Here is a 21,279-nt window from a genome sequence, read left to right on the forward strand (position 1 = left end):
CCCACCAAATGCAGAGCATTTGGCCTTGCAGTCGATGTTGAGGGTTGACCTGGATCAACCCATGATTTTGTGCATTTGGGATTCTCAAAATAAATCCACTTTTCATCGCCAGTCACACAATTCAATGCGAAAAAGACTTTCTGTCGTGCTGTTGAAGCAACAATTTACTGATAACTTTTTGGTTTTCCATTCATCTTTCATTCAGTTGATGTGGCACCCATTTTCCTTCCTTTAAAATCTTTCCTATTGCTTGTAAAGGATCGGAAATTGTTTGCTGAACAAAATTTAATTTTTCTGCAAGTTGTTTTTGAGTTTGACATGCATCTTCATCCAATAATGCTTGTAATTGTTGGTCTTCAAACTTTTTTGGTTGACCTGGATGTTCTTTGTCTTTCACATCGAAATCATCACTTTTAAAGCGTTTAAACCAGTGTTCACAAGTATCTTGAGATGGAGCATGTTCACCATAAGCTTCCAAAGTATTCAGCAGCACTTTTCTTCAAAATAATGAATTAGAACTTCCTGCAAATGCTCTTTTTTTGGCACAAAATTCGACATTTTTTAAGTGTAAAAATATCTATGATGTTAACACCTTCAGAAAACTTGACATATGAAGTTTTGAAGCTTGCTATCAATACAACAAAGTAGCATACATATCAAATCACATATATATCAACATATGTGTAACTCCATCTACTGAAAAAAATCCGCATTATTAACCGGTACCCCTAGTAATTGGAAAGTAGAAAATAGTTTTGAGCAGTGGATGGTGATAAATAAGATTATAGTCCAGCTGGTGTTGCTCAGTGGTTGAGCATCTACCTATGAACCAGAAGGTCACCGGTTTGATATCTAGTCAGGGCACATGCCTGGGTTGCAGCTCAATGCCCAGTAGAGGGGATGCGGGAGGCAACTGATCAGTGTTTCTCACTCTAGCCAGTTTTGCTCAGTGGATAGGGCATCGGCCTGCAGACTAAAGGATCCCAGGTTTGATTCCAGTTGAGGCCACATGCCCAGATTGCGGGCTCGATCCCCAGTGGGAGGTGAGCAGGAGGCAGCCAATCAATGATTCTCATCATTGATGTTTCTATCTCTCCCTCCCTCTCCCTTCCTCTCTGAAATCAATAAAAATACATATATTTTTAAAAAATGTTTCTCTCTCATTGATGTTTCTATCCCTTTCCCTTCCTCTCTAAAATCAATAAAACCATTTTTTAAACTGATTTTTTGAGAGAGAGAAACATTGATGTGAGAGCAAAACATCAATCAGTTGCCTCCTGCACAGTCCCTACTGGGATTGAGCCCACAACCCTGGCATGTGCCCTGACCAGGACTCAGACCAGGAACCTTTTGGTGCACAGGACTACACCCAACCTACTGAGCCATACTGGTCAGGGCAATAAAAACATATAAAAAAAGAAAATAAATAGGATTGTTAAAATATCTGTTGTTCAATTAGTTTTCCTTCTTAAATGAGAGGCACCACATAAAGTGATATTGACCATCTTTCATTAACTGTACTAATATCCCATGCATAGGTTAGAAAATTGATATATTTTTTCAATTTATTTTTATTGATTTCAGAGAGGAAGGGAGAGGGAGAGATAGAAACATCAGTGATGAGAGAGAATCATTGATTGGCTGCCTCTTGCACGCCCCCTACTGGGGATTGAGCCCACAGCCCAGGCATGTGCCCTTGACTGGAATCGAACCCAGGACCCTTTGGTCCACGGGCCAATGCTCTATCTACTGCTAGGGCAGAAAGTTGGTATCTTAAATGTGAATTTTTGCCATATTTGTGGGAAATAAAGTTATTGTTCTGATCTAGAAGCAGGTGTTACAATTATCCTTTTCCCAGCTGAAGGCAGTTTTTGGCTTTCTGCAGGTTTCTAACCTTGAGTGCTGTGTTTTTCTAATATATACATGCAAGTGTACAAGGAAAATGAGAGCTGTGGTTGATTACTTAACATAATGTTACACAAGTCTCAGTGCAATGGAGAAAATTAATGGCAAGCATTATAAAAATAAACTCCATTTGTTAGAAAAATAGAGTGAACACAAATAAGATAGGAAGGACAACAGACAAGGTAGTACAGTTTTCCAAATTTTATAAATGAGACTATTATGTGAGTGATAATTGATGAAAATTTGGGAGTTAGTTGAATGCTCAAAATTGTCTGGATAGGCTGACATACTTTTCTGTCTTCAAAAATTTTTATAGTATAAGGGAAGAAAGTATAGCCTGACAGTTTCTCATAGAGACACACTCCTAGCAGTTAAGATGGGATTATCTACATAAGACATTGTAAATTGTATTTCTACTTTACTAATATTATGTGAGGAACTTTGGGTAAATAAAGATAATTGGAGAATATTAGATACAATTGAAAATATAAAAAAGAATGAGGAAAAATATAAATTCATAATTTTGCTCATGTAGGAAATGCAGTAATGCTGACCTCGTCTCATCACCCTGATCTTTTTACCTTAATTTGTTTTATTGCATACATAATCATGCAGCTCTTTTCTTCCTTAAAGTTTTAAGGAAAATATTTAATGAAAGTGAAACATAACTATGTGTTTAGTGGTAAGAATATATATTGTTTTGTTAAGGATATTCACTTGGATTATAAAAAATAGTATCAAAATTATCTCATTGTATACTTTTGTTTTGGGCTCAGTTTGGGACACTGGAGAATTCCCACAGGAATGAGGTTGGTTTAAGACTTTGTTTCTCAGCTTTATTTTCACTTTGGATTTGTGCGCAGGATTAGTTTCAGGTACTTTTTCTTTGTATACTCAGTGCACAGTGAAACTAGACCAAAAGTTGAGCTTTCCAAAGTTTTAGTCTAGGACTGCTTAGTACTACTAGGGTTTTGAAAAGTTCTTTATAGAAGAAGTCTCTGTCATTCAGTAACTTGTCTTGGATTGTGTGATTGCTGTCAGTGCTTGATAAATGATGGGGTTGGAGGAGGGGGAGAGCAAGTAACCTCATTTCTGATAGATTCTGTCCAAATTAAAAGGAAGAGCTTTTGTCCTCAGTTTATTTAACTAGATTTAACCCTACCATATATGTCTGTTACCTAGTGACAAAAAAGCCAACAAATAATTTTCTTTTGGGCCATATGTATAGTATTAGAAGAGAGCCTTTTATATTAAAGGCTTGTGTGTTCCCTTAGCTGCCATGGTGAACAGCCTACTGAGCTTATGTTACCTGATGAATAACTAGTCCAGATGGCTAACCTGTTGGAAGATATAAAACCAAAGCCAGTTACAGGAAACTATCCACTTTGCTCATTTTGGGGTAAGATCCATTGTGGTAACTTTCTCAATTTGTTTTAAAATTTAATTTTTAACTGTTTTCTTGATTTTTACCTAGGTTACAAAATATCCGTCTATGCTCGGGACCTACAGACTACATGTCCTACAAGAACGATCCAATGGTTTTTCATCCCTTGAAGATACATTAGAAGCATAAATATGGTGCCAAAAGAACTTTCTACCCTTCTCTGACTACGGTTCATTTGGACATACTTTTGTATTGAAGAGAGGTATACAGCCTGAGGCTATTCATTGTGGAGAGACTCTGTCGGGTAGGATAATGGACCATCCTAGTAGGGAGAAGGATGAAAGACAACGGACCACTAAACCCATGGCACAAAGGAGTGCACACTGTTCCCGACCGACTGGCTCCTCAACATCCTCTGGGGTTCTTATGGTGGGACCCAACTTCAGGGTTGGCAAGAAGATAGGGTGTGGGAACTTCGGAGAGCTCAGATTAGGTAAGAACTTGATTATATCCGTGACTTCCACTAACTACAGCAGTAGCTATAATAGGCAGTGGTGTGTTTCACAGCAAGTGGTTTATAATTTTATGAGAAATTCTCTTAATTAAGAATTCTCTTAAGAACTAAAGAATTTGTGAATGGGATAGTCATTATCAGTTATAATTGTTATGCAAGGTTCATGTCTATGTGTATAGGCTTTTAAATTTTCCACCAATATTTTGGTGTAAGGAGATCTGCATACAGATCACAATAAAATGAAGATTCTGATTTAGTTGGCCTAAAAGTTAGAGCCCTAAATGCTGTCTTTCTAACAGACTTCCAGGTACTCTAGATGCTGCTGGCCCTGGACCCCACACCTTGAGAAGGGAGTAAGGTCTTGTTTTAATTCAAACCTTGCCCCTGATAAGGCAATAATTCCCAAATTTAATCTGCAAGGATATATTCATCCTGTTTAGAGAGGCTTCCAACTGTTACTATGTTTGCATTTCTTCCTGGAAGTCCTAGCATCAGGATTGGGCTAAAATTTCAGGGAGAAATTATGCAAATGTTTTTTTCCCAACCAAGGAAATTGATTTTTTTTTCAGCTTTTTTTTTTATTGTTTTTTTTCTCTTTTTTTTTTTTTTATTATTAGTTAAGGTATTACAAATGTGTCCTCATCCCGCCCCCCCCATTAACCCCCAACCTCCCCCACACACACAAACTCATGCTCCCATCCCCCCATTGTCCATGTCCATTGGTTTGGCTTATATACATGTATACAAGTCTTTCTGTTGATCTCTTCCCCTTACCCCCGCCCTCCCCTACTTTCCTTCTGGGGATTGATAGCCTGATCGCTGTTTCTCAGTCTTTGGGTCTGTCCCTTTTCATCAGTCTATGTTGTTCTCTATAATCCACAAATGAGTGAGATCATGTGGTATTTATCTTTCTCTGACTGGCTTATTTCACTTAGCATAATGCTCTCCAGTTCCATCCATGCTGTTGCAAAAGGCAAGAGTTCCTTTTTTTTTACCGCAGCATAGTATTCCATTGTGTATATGTACCACAGTTTTCTAATCCACTCATCTGCTGATGGGCACTTAGGCTGTTTCCAAATCTTAGCTATGGTGAATTGTGCTGCTATGAACATAGGGGTGCATATATCCTTTCTAATTGGCGTTTCTGGTTTCTTGGGATATATTCCTAGTAGTGGGATCACTGGGTCAAATGGGAGTTCCATTTTTAGTCTTCTGAGGTAGCTCCATACTGTTCTTCACAGTGGCTGCACCATCCTGTTTAGAGAGGCTTCCAACTGTTACTATGTTTGCATTTCTTCCTGGAAGTCCTAGCATCAGGATTGGGCTAAAATTTCAGGGAGAAATTATGCAAATGTTTTTTTCCCAACCAAGGAAATTGATTTTTAAAAAAAAAACAAAAAAAAAAACCTCACATGAGGATATGTTTTTCATTGATTTTAAGGGAGGGAGGGAGGAAGGGAGGGAGACACATCAATGTGAGATAGAAACATCGATAGGTTGCCTCATGCATGTGTCCCAGTTGGGGATCGAACCTGTAATCAGATATGTGCCCTAACCTGAAATCGAACCAGTCATCCTTCAGTGCACAGGACGACACTTAAACCACTGAGCAACACTGGCCAGGGTATGTGGAAATCGATTTTTTAATTTAAAGTATAAATTTATGAGTGAGATGATGAATGATGACAAAATCAACCAGTGTGAAGTTGTGAAATTGGGAAGTTAGCATTTGGGTTAGCATTTGAAGTTAGCAATTGGGTCTATTGGCTGTTTATTTATAATTCACCTCATAGGTGAATGAAGAAGAGAAAATGAAAGATCTTATAAATGTATGAAGGTGGACATCAGCTTCAAGAATGAAGAGGTCCCCCCTTTTAGGCTAAAGTGTTTTCCTTTTCTTCATAAACATTGAGGCTATGATTATTATGAAGATTCCTTATAGGAGACTTTGGCTCTTGGGGGAATGGGAGTATAGGGTATTGCTTATTACCTCTGCTGCTTCTAATGATTCTGCAAAAGAAGTCTTACCTTTGATCCTCCATTGAGAGATTCAGGGAAACATCATTGCACTAGCCAGAGATCACTGGCTGCAAAATTGATCACTGGAGCTGAGAATGAATTTATTTTTATTGGTAGAAGGTAGGATAATGAAAGGCTCTTCACATTTAGTGGTATTCATGTTCAGGTTAGCAAAGCCAGCAGATGCTTCTGAGAATAGGAGTAATGTGTACAATTTCATACTGAGTTCCTAGCAACTACTGAATTGCTTTAGCAACTAGTTTAATGAACATTCATTTACATAATGGATTGACTTTGCTCCAGCACCGCAGTAGTATTTGAATTAAATGAATTATGACGTAAATATCCACAAAATTACTGCTGAGAGACGGTTTATAATGCATATAAATCCATGAACAGTCAAACCTTGTTCTCCAACATCTCTTATCTCAAACAATTCGCTTCTCCACCTGACAACCCTTTCATGCTGATACCTGTCACACATCTCTCAGGCGACAAAGGAGAAAATGTTAGAAAATATGAGTCAGTTTACCGCTATTAACATTTCAGGATATTGTGCTGTGAATATTTTCATGTATTTTTTGCTTTTATTACTGCTGATTATTATTAAATTTTCATTTTTTAATGTACATTTCATTTCCTTTTTGTTAAATTTTCATTTACATTTTATGTTCTTTTTGTTTTTAAAGTTTATTAGAAAAACAGTACATTAGACATGTACTGTATCTAAGAAAGGATAAAACAGGAAATAATTTGGGTGTCTGGAACAAATTAATTCACTTTACATTATTCCTAATAGGAAAAAATGATTTGGTTTTCAAACAAATCACTTCTCGAACAGCCTTTGGAATGAATTAAGTTCAAGAACCGAGGTTCCATTGTTCTAATACATGCAACAAAACAGATGAATCACAGAGCAATGTTAAGCAAAAGAAGGCAGACACAAAAGAGAGGTTTATTATATAATTACATTCATAGATATTTAAAATAGGCCAAACTAATTTCTTGCAATTACAATCAAAATAGATTATTTTGGGTGGCGACAGATGAGGGTTATTGATGTGAAGAGGCACAAGAAAACTTACTAGCGTGCTGAAAATGTTCTCTCCCAAGATAGTTACATGGTTATGTGTATGAATATGTAAAAATACACTGAGCTGTGTGCTTTGTGCACTTTACTTCATGTTAGTTACACCTCAATAAAAAAGAAAAATAAGTGTTAAAAATTATTTAAAGGCATATCATTTGTACAAGAGGATTAAAGTTTGATTTTAAGAGTATGTGTCAGTGATCCTTATACAGCTTTTCACCTGTTCCTCAGGAGCAGCTGCTTCCCAATTATTGAAAGGTCCCGGATTCGATTCCGGTCAAGGGTATATGCCTTAGTTGCAGGCTTGATCCCCGGCCCTGGTCGGGGTGTGTGCGGGAGGCAACCATTCGGTGTGTGTCTCTCACACCGATGTTTCTCTCTTGTCTCTCCCCCTCCCACTCTCTCTAAAAGTCAATGGAAAAAATATTCTCAGGTGAGGACTTAAAAAAAAAAAAGGCTTCTTGATTTAACTACTAATTGCCTCAAGTTCTTTGGTTGGATTTTACTTTTTATAAGTTCTAGGTAGTAACTTATAAATGTACTACTTTCACTTTAGTTAGCTAGAGATCTAACTAAAACTGAGAACCCGAGGCTGTATGTCCCTTTATTGGTGTGACTGAGAACTGAGACGCTGCTTCTTTGAAATAGTGCTGTGTCTGATGAAGCTTACGGTAAATGTCTCTGTAGGTGACTTACTGAAACAGGAAGTCTTCATGTAGTGGTTTTATGGGCAGTTATCACATCCAGGACTGCTGTTTCAAATGGGCTGAGTTTAGGTGTAAACTTAATTTTTGTAAGTTCCAAAAACTTCTATGTAATGCAGGGTGGTTTTTTTGTTTGTTTTTTAAACAACACTAAAAGAACCCATAGCCAAGAAGGGAGCTTTGGGAAGCATTGTGGATTTTGTGCAACAAATGCTAAAAGTTTTGGGATTGTGCCATCTCATCAATGGTACTTTTTACCTGTTAAACTGCCTGCCTCTCTCACATATATATCAGATATATCAGTATTTAGCTGAAGCAGTCATTCATTTTAAATGGGCAGAATTTTAACTGTATGTAATTAAGTTCTTCCAGAGCAAATGTTTGAGTACTCTCTCAGGATAGTGGTTGAGTGATTGTCTAGCTTTTCACATGTGGCAGCATTTTGTGTTGTCCTGTTCGGCCTAAATGATGTTCCCTGACAAAGGAATTTATTAGAGTATGCATAGCTCAAGAGAATTATCCAGTCACCTCCAGCGCCTCTTAGGCGTAAGGATAATTGCTTTGTCAGAGCGTGACATATGTTCAGTTCTTCGATGCCCTCAGAGAAAAAAAGCGAACGTAAGCAAGCTAGCAATTTGTGATATATCAGCCATCATGTTTGGTGTTACAGAGGCTGTTTCATTTATTATATTTCTGTGAGTATATTCTTTTATACAGATATGAAAATTGAAGATGAGGGGCATTTCAAAATTAGTCTATTATTTTTAGATTTCATGAGAACTTAGAGGAAGGCATCCTGGTGGAGTGGAATGACCATTGCCTACTCTCTTGGTTCTCTACTGATTGAACATAATTTTTGACCCTTCTCTTTTCCTTATCCCTCATGATTACATGTGGTTAGATTTTTCTTCAAAATGCCTTCTGGCCAGGTAGCTCAGTTGGTTAGAGCATTGTCCCAATATGCCAAGGTTGCAGGTTCGATCCCCAGTCAGGACACATACAGGAAGCAACCAGTGCATGCATAAATAAGTGAAACAACAAAATGCCTTGATTATAAATCCTGTTTTTAAGTCATTCTCTTCCAGAAAGTATTGCCTCATACCTACAATAATAGAAGTAATAAGAATTAGATTATCATCTTGTAGTTTACAAAGTACTTTCATATATTCTAACTCATGTAATTTTCATAATCACACTGTATATGGTAGATACCATTTAAATGTTCTGCTATAAAAACTTCCTATTTATTTTACTTGTAGGTATCCTCTCTTATACACTGGAGCCAGATGAGTACTTTAAAAATACAGCTTTCACCATTATGCTTTTCCTCTTAGCTAATGAGATCTTTGGTGGTTTCAAAGCATGTTGAATAATAAAATCAAAAGTCCTATATTTGCATTTAGAATTATACATAATTTGATAACCAGCCTCCTTTTTTTATTGTCCTAGAACTTTCTCAGAAGGACCTTCTTTGTATATCAAGTCAGATTGGTTCGCTTCAGCACACATCTGTATATATCAGATACTATCTTATTGCTAGGGATAAAAAGATTAATTGAACATTCTTCTTGTCCTTTGGAAATTTGTGTCTAATGGAGGTAAAAAGATATATGCATAGCTAATTGTAATATATCCGGAAGTTTATGGAACCGGGCGCTGCCTCAGTTCTTTATAAAGTATATTTAGAAAAGATATTTTATTTTATTTTTTTTAATATCTTTTATTGATTTTTTACAGAGTGGAAGGGAGAGGGATAGAGAGTTAGAAACATCGATGAGAGAGAAACATCCATCAGCTGCCTCGTGCACACCTCCCACTGGGGTTGTGCCCGCAACCAAGGTACATGCCCTTCACTGGAATCGAACCCGGGACCCTTCAGTCCGCAGGTTGACGCTCTATCCACCGAGCCAAACCGGCCAGGGATAGAAAAGATATTTTAAAGGAACCCCCCCAAAATGGGAGAGTAGATAAAAACAGATGAGAAATGTTAACAAAATTTTGGAAGCTGGAAAGCAGATAGCTAAGTGGTAGCTGATTTAGCAGTCCAGAGAAAGCTGAATGATTGAAAGTGTAGGCCAGTTTGTAACATAAAATACACCAGATAGGCTTAAGAATTGGAGACACCAGGAACTTCAGAAAGTTAGGATGCAAAAGGAGCCAAAAATAGGAAGCCTAGTTGCAGGTCTATATGTGAAGCTGTTGGATAACTAAACCTCTTCCTTCCTGGCATCACCTCCCCCTGCAGCTTCCCTTTCCCATCCTCCCGGGAGATGGAAGGTTTATACTGTTGAAGGTGAACTACACTGAAAACTGGCCTTGGCTGAACCTGGGGAAAATGAGAAAAAGTTACCCACTGATTAGTAAGAAACCCCCTCCTCCCCAGACTCTGGAAGAAACAAATTCAAAGTGCTTGGGATTTCTTTGAACACTTTTTCTTCAAAAGAAATATGTGCATAATTTCTATAATATAGTTAAGTTGTTTTATTGTGACCAAACCATTTTCAGCCTATACCATCTACTTTCTCATTTTTTGTTAGATTGCTCATGTAGTTTCTTCTCCTGAGATGCCTTTCTACCTTCTTCAACCTAAAATCCTTCTAATTTTTTTACTCTTGGGAAAGGTGTCTAGAAGGAACTGCCTGGGACTCGAGCAGCCCTTTTCTCACTCAGCCACAATCTCCACTGTGTTTTTTGTTTGTTTCGTTTTGTTTGTTTGTTTTGTATGTATGTTTATTGATTTGAGAAAGAAACATCGATTTGTTGTTCCATTTAGTTGTGTATTCATTGATTGTTTCCTGTATGTGCCCTGACTGGATATCGAACCCACAACCTGGGAATATGGGGACATTACTCTAACCAACTCAGCTACCCAGCCAAGGCTAATCTCTGCTGGTTTTTACAGCCAGAAGTTATAGGGACTTTTCTTCCTGGCATTGGAACCCTGGGCTGGGACCCCTCCCTCCTCAGCGGTGACTTCCACAGTTGAGATATTTATCCTGATTTTTATCTGCCACATATTTGTGTGGTATACCAACCCATTCCGTGAATTCGCCCTTCCTACCAGTCTGGATATGGCTTCTTTATACCCTTAGTTGTAGGGCTTCCACTCAGCTAGATTTCAAGTGGTTCTGAGTGATGGTTGTTCTGTAGGTTAGTTATAATTTTGATGTCTATACAAATAACCTTTAATCAGTTAAGGTTTGGGGTGTCTGAGATGTGTAGAGCATGGTCTTAAGCACCATAGGACGTTGATAGAACTCTTAGGTAAAATCTCTACTCCTCAAGATATTTGTAGTCTAGCTGACTAAGGTAGTACAAATATATAAGAAACAACATAAAGCCAATGCAGTGACTATATGTTGTATGCAAAACACTAGGGAGGAATTAAAGCCTTCAAGAATCAATGGGGTTAGGGAGGTGAAGGTAGCTAAGTACCCAGCATGTAATATGGACTCACTCAGTGATAGTTATTGCTCTTATCCTCATCCTCACTGCCAAATTCCTATTCTAAATGTTTAGGAGAATATTGATTTTATTTATACAAGTAGAGAGCTTGAGAGGAAAAATAGTTATTTCAGGAAGAACTTTGAGATGTTTAAATGTTGTTAGCTGTTTCCTGCACATAGTGAAAGATACAGATCTAGAGTTTCTAGTGAAGGGTCAGAACAGCTTTGAGAATCATTTCCTTACATACAGTAGATAAGTTTTACAAAAGGTGATTGGGACAATAGTTGGTTTTATTTCACACGGTTCTTTATACTAACTAATATTTTTTTTTTTTAATTAAATCTTTATTGTTCAGATTATTACATTTGTTCCTTTTTTTTTCCCCCCATAACTCCCCTCCTCCCAGTTCCTGCCCCACCCTCCGCCCTCACTCCCCACCCACTGTCCTCATCCATAGGTGCACTATTTTTGTCCAGTCTCTTCCCACATCTCCCACACCCCTTTCCCCCCCAAGAATAGTCAGTCCATTCCCTTTCTATGTCCCTGATTCTATTATAATCAACAGTTCATTCTGTTCATCAGATTATTTATTCACTTGATTCTTAGATTCACTTGTTGATAGATGCATATTTGTTGTTCATAATTTGTATCTTTACCTTTTTCTTCCTCTTCCTCTTCTTAAAGGATACCTTTCAGCATTTCATATAATCCTGGTTTGGTGGTGATGAACTCCTTTAGCTTTTCCTTATCTGTGAAGCTCTTTATCTGACCTTCAATTCTGAATGATAGCTTTGCTGGATAAAGTAATCTTGGTTGTAGGTTCTTGGTATTCATCACTTTGAATATTTCTTGCCACTCCCTTCTGGCCTGCAAAGTTTCTGTTGAGAAATCAGCTGACAGTCGTATGGGTATTCCCTTGTAGGTAACTGAGTTTCTTTCTCTTGCTGTTTTTAAGATTCTCTCTTTATCTTTTGCTCTTGGCATTTTAATGATGATGTGTCTTGGTGTGGTCCTCTTTGGATTCCTTTTGTTTGGGGTTCTCCGTGCTTCTTGGACCTGTAAGTCCATTTCTTTCACCAGGTGGGGGAAGTTTTCTGTCATTATTTCTTGAAATAGGTTTTCAATATCTTGCTCTCTCTCATCTTCTGGCACCCCTATAATTCTGATGTTGGTACGCTTGAAGCTGTCCCAGAGGCTCCTTACACTATCCTCGCATTTTTGGATTCTTTTTTTATTTTGCTTTTCTGGTTGGATGTTTTTTGCTTCCTCGCATTTCAAATCATTGACTTGATTCTTGCGCTCCTCTGGTCTGCTGTCGGGCGTCTGTATAATATTCGTTATTTCAGTCCGTGTATGCTTAATTTCTAGTTGGTTCCCCAATATAAGATCGAGGGTCTTATTAGTTTTCGTGTAGAGCTCATTAAGTTTATCGGCAGCTTCTAAACAGTTCTTGAGAGACCTTAAAAGTGTGGTTCTGAACTCTATTTCTTCCATTGACAATTTTGTCCTGTTTCTTTGTCTCCGCATTTTGTTATGCTTCCTTGGTGCACCCCCTAGTGGTCTTTGTTCGCAGTCTTATAGATAAATCTTGATTGTTGTAGCTAATTCCAGGGAGGGTTTGACCTCCAGGCCAAGTGGCTATGAGAATCAGCTGTGTCAGTAGTGAGAGAACTTCTGTCCTCTAGGGAGGTGCTAATCTAGCCTTTGCCTGAGGCTATCCGGCAAATGCCTCTGTGCAGGGCTTGGGCGGGGCGGGTCAAACAGGATCAACAGGGTGGGCCGGAGAGAGCAGTTATGGCGGCTCTCAGTCCTGTCCCCAGGGGCTCTGCCTCTCTGAGTCCCAGCACCCGCTGCAAAGCTCGGAGAGAAAGCTGCACTCGCTCTGACCAAAGCCAGACAGTCCCGCTTCTCCTGTTTGAGTCTGGGTCCCTAAAGACTCGCCCGGATCTGGTGCTCAGAGTCTGCGACTCCCTCCCGATTGAAAACGCCAACCGCGCCCTCCGCCGCCAGCCCGCTCCGCGCACTCCGCACCTCAGAATTTGACTTCAGCACTGCGCCTCCTCTGAGTGTCCGTGTGCGTTTCTCTTTCCTCCTAGTTGTAGGACTTCCACTCAGCCAGCGTTCCTGTGGTTCTGGGTGATGTCCCTTCCGTTTTTTGGTTACACTTTTGAAGTAGTTGTTCAAAGCAGCAAACTCCGGCGTTAACCTATGCCGCCATCTTGGTTCTCTCCTATACTAACTAATATTGACACTAAATACCATGATAAAAAAATATAAAATCCCCATTTGTCAGTGAGTTGTAAAAATGAGGGTGTGTGTTTATTGTGCCAAGAGTTAAAATCTCTGTATCTTTGAAATTCTGGATGTTTTTTCTTGCTTAATCTCATGGTTTAATAGTTAGGGAATATTAAAAAATAAAATGTGCATATGTGAGAGAGATAAATAGATTTAAAAAATATTCTTATGTCTAAATTTTCAAATTCTCAAGCTGTTTTTTGTTCTTGTCTTGCTGGGTCTTACCATCTTTATTTAGCATTTCAGTTATAAATCATGTTTTATATATGTGAACAGCTTTGGGAATGTGACCTTTCTCATGACCCTGTAAGCTATGATTTTGCTTTGTATTTCCTGGAATAAGTGTCACTAAAACATACATTTCGTTTTTTTCCTAGGTAAAAACCTCTACACCAATGAATATGTAGCTATCAAACTGGTGAGTAGAATCTATATTTGTACTAAGTGTATTTTAGTGCTCTCACCCTCACATATATTTTTTTATAGGAAATAATTGTGAGCATTTACAAAAATACTGTTCTTTTTCTCTTACATATGACCCCATAAAGTCATTTTCCTTCAACTATGTATAGTGTTACAGCATGAATTACTGTATACTATATAACATTAAATGATACTTACTATAGTTTAGCCATGATGAATAAAAAATAGTTAATAAAAAATTGCTGGAAGAAAAAAAATCATTGCAAAACTAGTAATTTTTGTGAACTTTATACCTTACACAGTGCTATTTAAAAGATAAAATCATTTCCCCTGGCCAGTGTTACTCACTTGGTTGAGCATTGTCCCAGGCACTGCAAGTTCACTAGTTCAGTTCCTAGTCAGGGCACATACCCAGGTTGTGGGTTTGATCCCTAGTTGGGGTATGTTCAGGAGGCAATCAATCAATGTTTCTCTCTTCCTCCTTCCCTCACTTTCCCTTCCGCTCTCTCTCTCTAAAATCAACGACAACATATTTTTTAAAAAGATAAATTCATTTGAAAATTTTATCATTTTTGTGACCGATTCATTTTTAAAATGTAAGGTATTTATTAATATACTTAGTACAGAAATAAATTTGATCATCTAATCATTGTCTTCAAAAGCTGCCAAACATGAAAAGCACATCATGTGGTCAAATTTGAAGCAAAGAGAGGGGAACCAAGATGGTGGCATAGGTAAATGCAGATACTGCCTCCCACAACCACATCAAAATTACAACTAAAATACAGAACAACCATCATTCAAAACCACCTGAAATCTGGCTGAATGGAAGTGCTACAACTAGAGAAGTGAAGAAGAAAGCACATTGAGACTGGTAGGAGGGGCAGAGGTTCTGAAATGTGCTGGTCAGACACCCATGTGTGGCATTTTTTTTAAATTGGGAGGGATATCTTAGCTGCAGAGGCCTCCCGTGAGGAGCAGGGGGTCCCATACCAGACGCCCAGCTCAGGGTTCCAGAGTTGAGAAGAGGAGCCCCCATAACTTCAGGCTATAAAAACTAGCAGTTATTGTGGCTGAGGGACACGGAGGCTGCTGTAGACCCAGGCAGTTCTTCTTAAGGGCCGGCAAATGAACTTACATGGACCCACTGCCTCTGAGCTCCAGCTTTGGGTCAGCAGCTTGGGGGATCCAGGAATATAGGGAGACACATGGGGAGGAACTGCATTATCTGGCATCAGAGTAAGGACTCAGGGACAGCTTTCTCCCGGACATGGGCGCTTTCATGGGGTCATTGTTCTTATGCTGAGACCTCCCCTGTTGCAGAGCTGACAGCCATATATGAATTTCCATCAGCCTGACTCACACTGTTTGTTCCACCCTGGTGATTCCCTGACACCCAGCCCCATTCAATTTGCAGCCTCACCCAAGCTGTTTGCAGCAGCTTTCCCATTTGTATGGCCTGTCCTGGCTCAGACTTCAGACTTTCCCAAAATCTCTCAAACAGCAAGCAGCTGGCATCAGCAAGACCTGGCACTAGCAACAGCCTGCCTTGCTTCACAGCTTGGTCGTGCCTGGGCACTTCTAAGCCCAACACAAGTAACAGCCACCTGCAGATCCCTCTGTAGCTCCTGCCGTGTGGCCCCAGAGCCAGGCACCTGGTAGACAGCTTCAGACCATACCATATTAGAACTCTACATATCCATGAGCCATACACTCCAGGGGCAGACTCAGTGAGCACCAGAGCCCCACTGAAGCAAGTCCTGCTCCCCAGGGTCTCTTCTGTAAAGCAACTCTTCCACTATAGTCCAATCTGGTCCTCATAGCCATTTGGTCTGGAGGTCAGCTCCTTCCAGTGATGCCAATAGCAATCAAGGCTCAACTACAACAAGACTGTGCACACAGTCCACACAGGGGCGCACCTAGAGTGCCCAACTCGGAAGACTGGGGAGGCTGAGCCACTGCCCTACAGGACACCTACAACACAAGGCCACTCTACCAGTTCCAGGAGACATAGCAGCTCTACCTAATACATAGAAACAAGCACAAGGAAGCAGCCAAAATGTGGAGACAAGAAACATATCACAAATGAAAGAACAGAAAAACACTAAGTGAAATGAAAGCAAACAAACTATTAGATATAGAGTTCAAAACAATGGTTATAAGGATGCTCAAGGATCTTAATGAGAGCTTCAAGGGAGTTAGTGAGACTTTCAAGGATCTCAATGAGAACTTTAAAGACATGAAAAAAGGACCAGTCAGAAATTAAGCATACACTAACTGAAATAAAGAATAATTTATAGGGAGAATAATCAATAGTAGAGGAGAGGATTCTGAGGACCAAATCAACGATTTTGAATATGAGGAAGCAAAAAACAGCTGATCAGCAGAGAAGAAGAAAAAAACGAATAAAAAAATATGAAGATAGTGTAAGGAGCCTCTGCGACAACTTTAAATGTACCAACATTAGCATTGTGGGAATGCCAGAAGGAGAAGCACCCATGTCTGGGAGAAAGCTGTCCCTGAGTCCTTACTCTGATGCCAGATAATGCAGTTCCTCCCCATGTGTCTCCCTATATTCCTGGATCCCCCAAGCTGCTGACCCAAAGCTGGAGCTCAGAGGCAGTGGGTCCATGTAAGTTCATTTGCCGGCCCTTAAGAAGAACTGCCTGGGTCTACAGCAGCCTCCGTGTCCCTCAGCCACAATAACTGCTAGTTTTTATAGCCTGAAGTTATGGGGGCTCCTCTTCTCAACTCTGGAACACTGAGCTGGGCGTCTGGTATGGGACCCCCTGCTCCTCACGGGAGGCCTCTGCAGCTAAGATATCCCTCCCAATTTAAAAAAAATGCCACACATGGGTGTCTGACCAGCACATTTCAGAACCTCTGCCCCTCCTACCAGTCTCAATGTGCTTTCTTCTTCACTTCTCTAGTTGTAGCACTTCCATTCAGCCAGATTTCAGGTGGTTTTGAATGATGGTTGTTCTGTATTTTAGTTGTAATTTTGATGTGGTTGTGGGAGGCAGTATCTGCATTTACCTATGCCACCATCTTGGTTCCCCTCTCTTTGCTTCAAATTTGACCACATGATGTGCTTTTCATGTTTGGCAGCTTTTGAAGACAATGATTAGATGATCAAATTTATTTCTGTACTAAGTATATTAATAAATACCTTACATTTTAAAAATGAATCAGTCACAAAAATGATAAAATTTTCAAATGAATTTATCTTTTTAAAAAATATGTTGTCATTGATTTTAGATAGAGAGAGGAAGGGAAAGCGAGGGAAGGAGGGAGAGCAAGATATTGAAAACTATTTGAGGAAATAATGACAGAAAACTTCCTCTACCTGTTGAAAGAAATAGACTTACAAGTCCAGGAAGTGCAGAGAGTCAAACAAGAGGAACCCAAAAGGGCCCACACCAAGACACATCATAATTAAAATGCCAAGGGCAAAAGACAAAGAGAGAATCTTAAAAGCGTCAAGAGTAAAGCAGTTCACTACAAGGGAGCACCCATAGGACTGTCAGCTGATTTCTCAACAGAAACTTTGCAGGTCAGAAGAGAGTGGCAAGACATATTCAAAATGATGATTAACAAGGACCTATAACCAAGATTACTTTATCCAGCAAAGCTATCATTTAGAATTGAAGGTCAGATAAAGAGCTTCACAGACAAGAAAAAGCTAAAGGAGTTCATCACCACCAAATCAGTATTAGTGGAAATGCTGAATAGTATTCTTTAAGCAGAGGAAGAGGAGGAAGGAGAAGGAGAAAGAAGAGGAGGAGAAGGAGTGGGGAGAAAAAGGAAGAAGAAGGAAGGAAAAATGGGAAGAAGATAAAAAATATGCACAATAAAATGGCAATAAATACATGTCTATCGACACTTGAATCTAAAAATCAAATGAACAAGGAATCTAATAAACAAAATAAACTAGAAAAAATAGAATAGAATAGAACCAGAGGCATGAAAACATGGAACAGGTGATGACTCTCAGAGGGAAGGGGGTAGGGGTGTTGGGAAGAGATCAACCAAAGAACTTATATGCAAATATTATCTATGGACACAGATATTAAGGTTGTGAAGACTTGGAGCGGGGTAGGAACTGGGTGGAGGGGGGCAACAGGGGAGATATCTGTAATACTCTGAACAATAAAGATTTTTTTAAAGATATGCCAAAAAAAAGAAATTTGAAGCAAAGAGTTTAATTCGTTTTGTCAGTCTAATCTTATGAATAACTAATCTTTGCAAATAGCATCCTGTTAAAAAAGAATAATTATGTAATTTTAAGGATTAATAATTTTAGAACAAACAATTCTTTATCTTATATTTAAAGTTGATACAAAACCATTTCTAGCTTATATGAAATGTTTCATATGACTAGTTTCTATGAAACTTGCATAAATGTTTCTCTGCCTACTAAATCCTAGTAAGTTTCCCAGGATTTTCAGGTAGTTTGGGGCTTTTTTAGTTGGAAGGCAGAGGAGTTAATGATTGAAGGACATACCTTATGACAGTTGAATGCTGTTCTTTTCTAATGAATTGCACTTACTACATCCACATCTGCTCTATGATTGATCCATCTAGATTTATCCTTCCAGAATCAGGCTAGTCAACCTATTTAGATAAACTTGCATAACGTATTGTTGACATGACTGATAATTGCATTTCATTTTTAAATTTCATTAAGTTTTTAGGCTATTTTTATGACAGAGTTAAAGCTGAAAATAGACTTAATGTTATCTAGTATAGTGTGTTTTAGTACTTAATTTCTCTTTCAAATCTTAAAGGCTTTTTAGAGGATAATAATCTTTTCTATAGGCCTCCTCTCTTGCTGTTGATCTGTATTCTTCATGGGAGATATAAGGCCCATAATTGAGCTCTTTTCATTGTAACAGCAAAATTGGCCTTAAGTGTTACAGTTCTATAAGGTAGCCGTCTGCTGTTGGTTTAGGATTTCAGGCAGGTATGTGTGTTCCAGAATAACCGTGATTCTGGCAAATAACCTGCCCTCATTGGAAATGTAATCAGTACCTGGCACAGAAATACAAGGAAGTCCTGCTGTAACTGTTACAGTTCTACTTTGTTTGGATCTTCATTGTGGGCTCTTGTTTCTTGGATATCTAGGAACCTTTTAAAAAACCATATATAGCCTAGATGGTGTGGCTTGTGTTGTGCAGTAGTTAAAGCATCAGCCTATGCACAAAGGATCTCGGGTTTGTTTCCCAGTTAAGGGGACGTACCTGGGTTGCAGATTCCATCCCTAGGCCTGTTCAAGGTGCATGCAGGAGGCAACCAATTGATGTGCCTCTCTCATATCAATGTGTCTCTCTTACTCTCTCCCTCTCCCTTCCACTCTCTCTAAAACCCAATGGAGCCCTAGCTGGTTTGGCTCAGCGGATAGAGCGTCGGACTGAAGGGTCCCAGGTTCGATTCCGGTCAAGGGCATGTAGCTGGGTTGTGGGCACATCCCCAGTAGGGGGCGTGCAGGAGGCAGCTGAATCGATGTTTCTATCTCATCAATATTTCTCTCTATCCCTCTCTCTCTCCCTTCCTCTCTGTACAAAATCAATAAAATATATTTTTTAAAAAAAACCAATGGAAAAAATATCCTCAGGTGAGGATTAATAAAAAAAAAAAGAAAAAAAAAAGAAAAGATAGATAAGGTGGACTTTATAAAAACTAAAAATTTATATAATATCAAAAGATTCTGAACAGAGTGAAAAGGCAACCCAGGAAATGGGAGGGAGAAAGTATTTGAAAATCACATATCTGATAAGAAATTGATATCTGGAATTTACCTTTTTAACCATTTTTAAGTGTACAGTTCAGTGGTATTAAGTACATTCACATTGTTGAGCATCCATTCCAGAATTTTTTCATCTTCAAGTCAACTGAAATCCTGTACCCATTAAACACTAACTCCCCATTTTCCTCTGCCCCCAGCCCCTGGCAACCAAAATTCAACCTTCTGTTTCTATGAATTTGATGACTCTGTAAGTGGGATGATGCAGTATTGTCCTTTTGTAACTAGCTTTTTTCATTTAGCATAATGTCCTCAAGGTTCATCCCCTGTTATAGCATGTGTCAGAATGTCCTTGTTATAGCTGAATAATATTCCATCTTATGTGTGAAACAAAATGTACCCACATTTTGTTTATCCATTTAGTTGTTGAAAAATACCCAAGTTGCTTCCACCTTTTGACTTTTGGGGATAATGCCAGTATGAATATGGGTGTACAAAAATCAGTTTGAGCCTGTCCAGCGTGACTTAGTGGTTGAGCGTCAAACTATGAACCAGGAGGTCACGGTTCGATTCCCTGTCAGGTCACATGCCTGGATTGCAAGCTCAGTCCCCAAGTGGGGGGTGTACAAGAGGCAGCCAATCAGATTCTCTCATGATTGATGTTTCTATCTCTTCCTCTCACTTCCTCTCTGAAATCAATAAAAATATATTTTTTAAAAATCAATTTGAGTCCTGATATTTTTGTGTAAATATCCAGAAGTGGGATTGTTGTATCATATGGTAATTCCATGTATAATTTTTTGAGAAATTGCCATACTCTTTTCCATAGTAGCTCTACCATTTTGCAGTATTGCACAAGGATTCCAGTTTCTTCATATCCTCACCAATACTTGTTGTTTTCTGTGGTTTTGATAATAGCCATCCTAATGAGTATTCAGGTATATCTTTTAGGGTACTGTTTGATTTTCTTATTACCTAATTGCCTGGTGTGCTGTCAATACAGAATAATTAACCAGCCAATTCTTGAAGTTTGTTATAGAGCAAAGTGTGATAGTAAGCTACTTTATCTCTGGGGTCTTTAGAAACTCTATTTTTGAAAACTTGATCACCATATTGTTTACATATTTTAATTGCATGTATAATCTAATTTTCTTAAGTATAAAGCTAAATATACATAAACAATTTTTATGCAGCATTATTCATAATATTGAAAACTGAAAGCAATCCATGTATGTGTGTACATACATATATACAGAGGAGTACTATTGCCATTAAAAATAACATACAAAAATAGACCAGAACTTCGCTGGAGATCCAGACCAGAACTTGGCTGGAGATCCTGGCTAGAGATCCTGGCTAGGCTGCTGATCAACTGAACGCTGTCTCCGTGTCATTCCTTCTTCGCCGACTCCGTCCACACCTTTGGGGACCCCTGGACCCGCTGGGGTTGGACCCCAGCATCTGGCGCCCGGACAGGGACCCTTAGGTAAGCCCCCCATTCCCCTAGGCAAGCGCCCCGCACTCAGGACGGATAGGACTCCACTGTAGGAAGAGGGTGGATAGTCTTCACTGACTCCGTCCACACCTTTGGGAACCCCTGGAACAGGATTCCCCTAGGTAAGCCCCCCCCCCCCATTGAGAACCCCACACTCGGGACGGATAGGACTCCACCAGGGTACTGCAGACCCCCCTATAGAGGATAAGTAGGGTAAGAAGGTGGATAGTACAGAACTTAGATTGAGAAGATGTGCCATA

The 21,279-nt window shown here is 39.2% G+C and overlaps 1 protein-coding gene across 11 annotated transcripts in view; it reads left to right on the forward strand.

Moving 5' to 3' along the window:
* The window catches only part of CSNK1G1 (casein kinase 1 gamma 1), a 162,447-nt gene that overhangs the window by 50,234 nt on the left and 90,934 nt on the right, over positions 1-21,279 (forward strand). For 10 of the 11 annotated variants that reach the window (XR_009453118.1, XR_009453117.1, XR_009453119.1 and 7 more), the window contains 2 exons: positions 3,380-3,782; positions 13,736-13,776. Coding sequence is in view for 6 of the 11 variants with exons in the window: in XM_059699064.1 (XP_059555047.1) it covers positions 3,602-3,782; positions 13,736-13,776 (222 nt within the window). In the remaining 5 variants the exon portion in view is untranslated. Of the gene's footprint in view, positions 1-3,379; positions 3,783-13,735; positions 13,777-21,279 lie in introns of those variants that run through there. The other variant, XM_059699082.1, reaches the window with a different exon arrangement.

This window comes from Myotis daubentonii, chromosome 1 (assembly GCF_963259705.1).
Source record: "Myotis daubentonii chromosome 1, mMyoDau2.1, whole genome shotgun sequence".
NCBI lineage: Eukaryota > Metazoa > Chordata > Mammalia > Chiroptera > Vespertilionidae > Myotis > Myotis daubentonii.